Source organism: Anarhichas minor, unplaced genomic scaffold, assembly GCF_050575085.1.
Source record: "Anarhichas minor isolate MPS153535 unplaced genomic scaffold, ASM5057508v1 ptg000014l, whole genome shotgun sequence".
NCBI classification, from domain to species: Eukaryota; Metazoa; Chordata; class Actinopteri; order Perciformes; family Anarhichadidae; genus Anarhichas; species Anarhichas minor.
Genome location: NW_027466460.1, coordinates 5,488,025 through 5,496,768, shown reverse-complemented (window position 1 = coordinate 5,496,768; position 8,744 = coordinate 5,488,025). Strand labels below are relative to the sequence as shown.

Genomic DNA, 8,744 nt, shown 5'->3' with positions numbered 1-8,744 from the left:
AACCTAGTAAGTAAACATTTTTATTGACCTAAAACATGCACATATGGCTGATAAAAAAAGTATCATTTTTTGTTGAAAAGAAACAAAAGGAATGTTGAAATTTATGGAACTACAACATACATGGCCAAATATTCAAATCCCTTTTGAGCTCTTCGACTGCCATGAGAGAAAGAACATAGTCTGCTGACAAACCTCTTATGAACGTGGTAGTGCTTGGAACTTTGTAAATATAAATTCCTTCTCCTGTTGGAAAATACCTCGACAAAGTGCATCAACAGTTTAATGTAATGTACCTGTGTTACCTGATGAGCAGTTGCTTATAATGGACACTTACACAGCAGTTATTAACATGACTGTTTTTCTCTTTACATCCAACTCCAGCAGTGATGAGCACTGCAATGCCTTTTAAGCATTTTGTCCCAAGTGTTACGGAGCCAAATCAATGTTGACGCAACTACAGTATGGAAATGAAACAGACCCACTGCATATACAATACAAAACGATTACAATATCTTGTATAAAAGATAAGTTTATACATATGTATGCACACATGCTCACATTTGATACATACTGTACAGTTAGTATGTGTGCACTGTTCTAGTCTAACACACATAAACACACACACGCACGCACATACATACAAGTGTCTATTTGGCTGCACTTTTCAGTCTTTCCTGTTGAAAGATGAAATCAGTAATCTGCCTCCTGTTTTGTCCAGAAGACTCGAGCTTGTCTTTTCTCTCTACTTGGAGAGAAAGAAGGGAGCAATTCAAACACTGTCCTCCCCGCTGCCCTGTATACACGTTAGGTCGTCGGAGGCAAACCACTTTTGTCGCCTCCCCTCGCCTCCTCTTTGCCAGCCCCAGAGCTCGTGCCGTTGACAGTCACCTTCCGAGCGTTGGCGCCCTGTTTGGAGGCCAGAGTGTGTCGCTGAGTGTTGTTGGTCACAGTGGTACCGTTGGAGCTTTGGATGGCGGGAGAGACGTTGTGGGACGCGGGGCTGGATTGTGAGGAGGCTCGGGCCGGCTGGGCTGCAGCGGGACTGTGGACTTTGTCACTCTGGGAGTCGCTCTCGGACGTCGGGCTGGTGTTGACGCCGTCAGAGTGGCCCTGGGCGGCAGACTGGGGTGGCCTCCTGCGCTTCCGGGTGGGTTTGACGAGATACTGCAGGGGGATGGGTCCAGTCTGCACAGAGGGACACACATCCTCAGGACTGTGGATAGGAGCTCAGGTTTTATTAGTCATCAATGACATCTATAAACATAAAATGCCTCAGTAAATACCCCAAACGTGAATTTTGAAGCGTTTACGCGTCTTTAAAAAAGGCGGTTGCACATAAGTGGCTAAATAAGACAACAAAAAAAAAAACTTCATCCCGCTGAATACTCGTCCGCCTTCAGCTTTGTGTTGGTGTTGTGAAGTCATGCGACGTGTTGTAGTTCGTTTGAGGCGTAACGTTAGCGTTTTACTAAAAATCATAAAAGTGGTGTTCATTTGTGAAGATTATTTTGTTGAACAAAACATTTAAGTGTCATAAACGTTTGTTTGCCAGAGAGATTATTTTACAGAAAAATTAATTAATTAATTAAAAACACATAAATGAGCCCGGAGTGCTGCACTGGGTGACATGATCCTTCATTAACATAAACATGGGCACCGTAGTTTATTATGACTCAATCCTACAAACGCTGTTCTGTTGCCCAAACAAAACACGCCACCTGTTTTAGGAAATGACTCAGCCTTCTTTTTCCATATATATAAAATATAGTTTGACCAGTTATCAAAGAATCACATAATCAATAAAAATGATTGGGCCTGGTCTGAGAGCCACCGAGAGGGTTGGATGGGAAGGTTGGAGTGTATTTTGGACATTTCATGGGATTTGTTGAAAATAACAAAAACATACCACCAGCTTCATCCTTTAACATACCCGTGTCTAAATATCACAGTTACAAGCTAGGAGCACGTCCATATAAAAAGGAAGTTTATAGCAAATAGTCAAAGAATGATCATGCCATGGCAGCAGATACATTGACTTTAAACATCGACAATAACAGCAGAAATGGAAAAAGCAAAACTTACACTAAAAATTATTTGTTTTCAACAATGTCAGTATAATGAAGGAACAAACTTGTGTTTGAACCCATTGAGACAAATTGTGTTTTAGAGTATCTCCCCCTAAAACCAAAGACTTCCTTCCATGCATCCATCCATGAACAGCTCCCATTGGCTGCCCGTTACATAATCAATTTAAGAACATATAGACTGCGCAAGAAAATTGTCAGCGGTAATGTCAAGGGATTTTTAGTATTTAAACGTCCTGGAGACACTGCAAAGAGGGGAATGAAAATGAAATAATGCTAGCTACAGGAAACACAAGAGTGATAATCGTAATACATGTGTGGTCCACAGTGAAAAGTATGGAAGCTGCCACTCACTCTTCTCCACTCGTAAAAGTAGGCAATATCCATTAGTGTGTAGTAGTCCTTCAAGGGCTCATCTCCATACAACACCTCCACCTGTAACACACATTTGAAAACCACTTAACACAGTGTGACCAGCAGGAAACAGCCATCTGCCAGATCTTCATTTTAAAACGTTTGGATTTCTTCATTTGGAAGTTTAGGTCTACTCTACTGCAAACTCTACAACACAATACAAAGCCTCCATTGAAATCATCATCAACACGATGCACATAACGGGGCTGTTATCCCCGGCTTAACTCAAACTAGTGCAATGCCCGTTCAAGGCAAACTTTTGTTCCACTGGCCTTAAATACGTTGGCATAAAACTTGAAAGGTTAAGTTTTGTGTTTTTACGTCAAGATAACTGGCCGTGCGTACTTTCAGTACCCCGTTATTTGAACAGAGGTGTGCCTTATGTTGTCAGCATGCAATAACATCAGCCTCATTTACGGGTAAGCAGCAGAAGACATCTCCGATTATTTTCAGGAACCTGGCGGGCAAACTGTTTTTGTCCAGTGCCGATGTTCTTGTAATGTATTCAATACAGTTTGTGAAACAAGTCAAATCACCCGCAAAAGCATTGGTGTACGTTTTTAAACCGTAAACAAGTCGTGGATTCAAATACGACATCAGCAGAGCCTTGTGATTGGTTCGCTGCACGGGAAAGCATCTTTCGTCAAGACGGACGTAACCCTGTCTGTGCTCATCCCCGCAATGTTACTGCTGTCATTCAAAACATAGTCGTACCAGCATTTTCCCTCAAATGTTACGAGGTCGTGAGGTGGAAAATTGGCGGCACAGATCTCCCTGGATATTCATCCATGACCCCACTCACACATGACCCCATGCAGGAAATGTGCCTGAGCATTTTAGGGACAGACTGCATGTGTGAAAGGGATTTTATTAAGGTTTAGCTTTGAACAACAACATCTCTAAAGACTAAAGTGAGCTACAGTTGTTGAATGCTAACTAATTGGTCAATAGATGCGCCTGTTTTAGACCTTTGTCGCTTTGACATGCTGCAGCAAGAAAAGCACAGTTGTAATTAATAAAGTAATAACACTGATTCAGTTCCAGGGCTCTGCTATTGTGAATGCGGTCTCACTGGGACACTTAATGGAACAGCGCCATCATTATTAGTCACTCCTGTGCTTTTTCTGCTATGACCCATCACAATCTTTCCCTTGAAATATTTAAAAGCAATAATAGGTTGGGGTTTTTTTTTTTTGTGGCTCAATGGTAGTGGAACGTGCTATACAACAATGACGTATCGTCACCTCACAAAGTTGTTATGGTGATAGATCTGAAGCAAAATTAGCAATCATTTTGGAGTCTTGCTTGTTTCCACCTTATGAACAGAAGTCCAATGTTTACCCTTTAGCTCTGGTTTAGTCTCTGCGAACTCCTGAGAAAAATATCTTTTGGGCTGAAGTTGGTGCCGCTTTAATGATTTTGCAGCAATGCCACTCAGTTTGGGCACATAAGATTTGGCCTCTTTAAAAGCATGCAACCGAATTCGACCCACCTTTGTTACAGTGTTAACGACTGTGATCACATTACTTCAGAGTTAAAATTCATTTTAAACAAGGCAATTATATTATTGTGTTGAAAGCCTGAAATTTGCCACACAATCGATACAGCGAGAGTTGCCGTGTACGGGTAAAGTGTCCACTTACCCGATAGTTGTTGGGAATATCCATCTTGCTTCGGAGGAACTTTGCCAAGTGCATGACGGACATGGCTGCTGGGCACTGTAGGAAGCGTTTACCATTGGACTGAGAACAAAGACAAGAGCAGAGAAGAAAACCACATTAAACGTGAAGAGTGTCGGCTTCAACTACTGCTTTAACCAACTCAAGATCAGGTTTTACCTTGTCTCCTTCCAACTCTGAATGCTGCCTCTCATTATTTCTGCAGGGGAATTTTAAATTCAAAGAAAAGGTGTTAAATATTAAATCAACAATTCTTTCCACACAGAGGAAAACCAAATTCAGAGAGACATACAGCAGGTGTGAATGGAATCGTTTTCACACAGGTCTTATTCCCTTCTTATATTTAAGTAGTTATTCTCTATTGTTTGCTGCAGTTAAATTGCATTGTTTTTAAATCTGTCTAAGATTTCACACTGCTGTTTTTTTTGTAAAAACGGAGAAATGATTGACTCACTTGTTCCTCTCGTAGAACTGTATGGACAGACTGATGATTTCATCCTCTGCGATGTTAAACGTCTCCACCACTTCCCCCGGTTCCAGCACACGATTCTCTGCGTAGAAGTCCCGCCTCCGTTTCATCTCATCTGGGTTCAGAAATACACGTGTCCATTGGCAAAGAAATGCACCATAAAAAACGGTAACTTATGACAAGAGCCGGCTTCGAGTAACACGGTCTTACCTTTGAATAACCCCGGTACGAGCTTATAAACAATATCTTGTAGAGTTTTGTCTGCCCTGGAAAAGAAAAGAAATCTCTGTTTATAAGCATGATACTCCTTGCAGTCAGAAGTATTTTCATAAAACACCCTTCAAAAACCATCAAAACTTACCTGATGCTGAGCTGTGGACATGTCTTGTGGACCTGAACGTCACATCGAGGGCAGAACTTATTTGTCTCCAGGAAGGCAACGATGCAAGTTTTACAAACTGTACGGAGAGAGAAAGGACACAGACGTATTATAAACATTGCTCTGTACATTAATGTGCATGGAGTGGACTCAGTATCATGGGCACTTTCAATTCAATGTAAAACATTAATACAAAACTACTGTTGATTCTACATCAGAGGAGACTCTCCATCTCATACACAGTGCCAACATAAAATGTGAATTGTTTCACATGCGGTACATTATTATTGTGCACACAGATGTTCCCTGAAGTAGACTTCTTATAGGCCTAGATTCCAAAAATGAACATTGAGGTGGAGTCACAGTGTGTGACTCCACCTCACCTCCTCACTAGCAGGAGCTCTGCTAGATGTGCATACAGTCGTACGGTCTGTGCTAATGTCATGCTGGGGGTTAATGAACACAATATGCATGCATGCAATGATTTCACTGTGAGGAACTTACAGGAGTGCAGGCACTCTACAATGGTTGTAGCATCAATTAAGTAACCAGCGCACAGTGGGCATGTGAGGTGAGGATTGAGATCTGTGATTTTAATCCGGTTGGGCTGCATTTTATCCATCTGGACAGATCTGCGGTGGGAAACAAACAACAACATGAGAGGCTCTGGTTACACAGTGGGGCACAGGAGCCTATGTGAATGTGCTTGTTAAGACAATTAGGGCTTTCCCCATATGCTCAATGAGTGGCTGCCACAGTGCTCCCCTCAGACAATGTCTGCAGCTCGTCCTTGGGACAGCAGGTTGTGAAACCACAACAAAGAGAGCTCGTGGCCAACGAAATACAACTGCGATGACATGTTGTAGCGACGAATAACGTGTGGAGAGCAGGGAGTCGTGCAGCTAAATGCGGGCTGTGTGCTGGTACACAGCAGCCGACTACTGAATCGCCCCTGTAGTGGCCTCATCTTGTGCATCAGCTCTGCCCCTCGACCAGCGGACCAACAAAGAGCGTTTCCATTTCTCCCGGAGCTCCGCCGTCCGACCGGGCACCACAACCAAACACATCCAGAGGCAACACCGACACTGATGGGGGTGCAGAGCCACAGAAAATCACACTGGTACACAAAGCAGCCATCTTAAATTCACTGACAGGGCTGTATCAGGAGGCGAACAAGAGAGACTCAAAATGTGACACCGTGCACTTTGTGTGCGCCTCAGCAAACAGCGGCGCGACGTGCCCGATAAAGAGCGATCGCCGACGCTTCGTTCCTACCTGGTTAGACATAAAAGTTTCCCTCTCCTCCCAGCGAGGATCCAGGTAAATTATTTGGACTTGGACAGAATTTGCAGCAGCGCCAGAAAATGGCTTTTTTCAGCACCGTCAGAGGACTGCCCATTTTGGATCACGTGATATTATTTTGTCGCCTCGTTCACGGGGCATACTGGGTATCAGGCCCTGCTGACTTTTTACACGTTCACCCACCCTGCATGGGCCCGACATCACATTCGTGTTTTTTTATTGTTATTTTACCTTTGTTTATTATTATTTTTTTTTTCAATACGTTGCACAGGAGAGCGATCAGCCACGCCCTCTGCTTGTCTAAATTCTAAATGATTTTGTCTGAGAGGCCCTGCGAGGCCTCGTGTCCAGGGGCCCGAGCTATGGGTTGTCCCACAAAGACATGTGGAATTTAATTGGAAATGTGCAAATCTTGCTCCAATTAAATGTTGTTGTTTTTTTTACATTTATTATAAAATATATTATTTTTATGTCATATACTAATAGAGTAAATGATGGGTAAAAAAAATGATAAAATGCTTTACATGGTAAGAAAAATAATAGATTTATACCCCTCAGAAAAGTTATAAATCCCTTATCAAATACATACATTATGAAGAATTATTACTATAATCCAGTGAAATACTAAATTAATTTATATCATGTATCAAATGAATGTTTATCCAATTAAATCTGAGATTGGAGGTCTCCTTTTCCATCTAACCTTGTAACCAATAAAAGCAGCACATATTTAAAGACAAAAATATAACTACAGTTTAAAAGGGCAGCCTAATACTGACTAACAATACTGTGTACTAATGGGGAGTCAGTATACCCTTTGGTAACATGCAGAGAACATCAAAGCTTTTGTGACAGCCCTGGGGTCAGCTTACAAAAATGAATACTGTGTGATGTAAACATAGTGTATTATAATCAAATATTTTGGAATGACTGCACATTTGACTGGGAAAATACAGTGTACAGGGGTACATGGTGATTGCATGCTAGAAGCTAAGGAACGAATAAATTGTGTTGTTCCAGAATAGTTCTTTGATAATTAGGAAATGCAAGAAAAAATCGTTTCATTAAGTGAACAAGAAAAAACATGCTGCAGGGAATTTTATTCCTGTGATCTTGGATGGTTCAGACTTAAGCATGAGGTCTCCTTAAAGAAAACAAACATATTACAATTGAGTGCATCTTTTAGTATAGTTGTACATGTATTAATGTTTTAGTACCCCAGTAATTTAATATTTCTCTTCCATAAAGTTGTGGGACTCAAAAGTGTCAGATTTAAAAGATAATAACTGGTCAAATTTAAAGCAGCTGGAGCCAGAGATCCTGACTTGTAGTCCCAAAAATGGGTCCAGCTCAAGAGACACGGATACTTCCATAATGCAACTCAGTATCTGTTCGTAAGGCTCACCCTGCCCTTGTCTTGTTCATGTCCCCTGTTTGTTTCGCATAGTCTTTTAAATAGATTTGTAATCTCCAAGCTGAGGCTGAGATAACCCTGATGACATCATTTGGGTTTATTTTGTCAGACTTGACAGAGCTCCATACAAATGTAGCACTAATCATGACAAGTAAATTGAGCTTTATATATAAAATTGGTTTCATCATATCATCAAATGGTGATTGAACCATTAGCAATAAACAGTTAGTGAAGAAAGAAAACTAATCAGACTTTACATTTATTTTCCAAAGAATCAAAAGAAAGATTGTCACTAACACTGTTTTCTTTTCTAACTTGCTGTAACTTATCAAATCACCTGCTTTAGTTTTACCCTGAAAAAGTCTTGATATCATCATATTGAACCATTTGAAATTTGTGTAATTCTGCAGAATATTGCTGACAATGCAGTGCATGAGTGAACCTATGACCTCTATACAGTGTTGTCAGACCAGAACCTGTGGTGGGTGGCCTTGGGGAAATACATTGTGTCCTACATCTTTCTGCAACTTTCTGTGTTTAGGGTTTTTTTCGTAAATGAAGACAAATTTCACTGAAATTAGAATAATGTCACAGGTATATTTCTCATTTGTTCGTATGTGACACTGTGAGGGGTTCCTGTTAACCATCAGGTGACCTGGTGAGGAATTTCAGCTAGTTTGCCAGCAATTTTAACCATGGCGACATCATTTATTGTGACCTGTTATCAAACATGGTGGTAAAATATTTAACAGCTGAGATGCATGGCCCATTCTAAATACTACAGATAGAAACAGGAGATCAGCTGTTATCAATGTGTCTTCAAAGCACTCACACCTCACCTGTCAATCTTTGATCGATCCAACAGTACATTTTTTTTTTTTGGTGACTTAGAATCTGACAGGTTACATGTTTTAGTGCAACAGCTGTTACAACCAGGGACATCTCATTGAGGATACTGGGTTGATGTCATATTGTTATCAGGGAGTTTTGGCATTTTAGCAAC

General features: G+C 41.1%; 1 protein-coding gene across 2 annotated transcripts; it reads right to left on the bottom strand.

Moving 5' to 3' along the window:
- Positions 1-6,452, bottom strand: LOC142949509 (polycomb complex protein BMI-1-like). 2 transcript variants are annotated; one of them, XM_076091192.1, is made up of 9 exons: positions 6,301-6,452; positions 5,530-6,110; positions 5,008-5,104; positions 4,857-4,912; positions 4,632-4,761; positions 4,337-4,376; positions 4,142-4,240; positions 2,439-2,519; positions 1-1,185 (listed from the first exon to the last, which is right to left on the bottom strand). In XM_076091192.1, exons 2-9 carry the CDS (start codon positions 5,681-5,683, stop codon positions 805-807), a joined length of 1,038 nt encoding a protein of 345 aa, XP_075947307.1. In that variant the 5' UTR covers positions 5,684-6,110; positions 6,301-6,452; the 3' UTR covers positions 1-804. The 2 variants fall into 2 exon arrangements, with proteins under 2 accessions (XP_075947307.1, XP_075947308.1); XM_076091193.1 differs by having other exon boundaries at positions 5,530-5,657; positions 6,301-6,412.
- Between the last annotated feature and the right edge of the window lie 2,292 nt (positions 6,453-8,744).

Bases quoted from the DNA above. Each gene is read 5' to 3' on its own strand.
- LOC142949509 (XM_076091192.1), bottom strand. From the start codon at position 5,683: ATGTTGTTGTTTGTTTCCCACCGCAGATCTGTCCAGATGGATAAAATG. The intron at 4,377-4,631 runs GTGAGTCAATCA...ATTCCCCTGCAG, and splicing joins CAGTTCTACGAGAGGAACAA to AAATAATGAGAGGCAGCATT. The intron at 2,520-4,141 runs GTAAGTGGACAC...TGTGTGTTACAG, and splicing joins ATATTCCCAACAACTATCGG to GTGGAGGTGTTGTATGGAGA.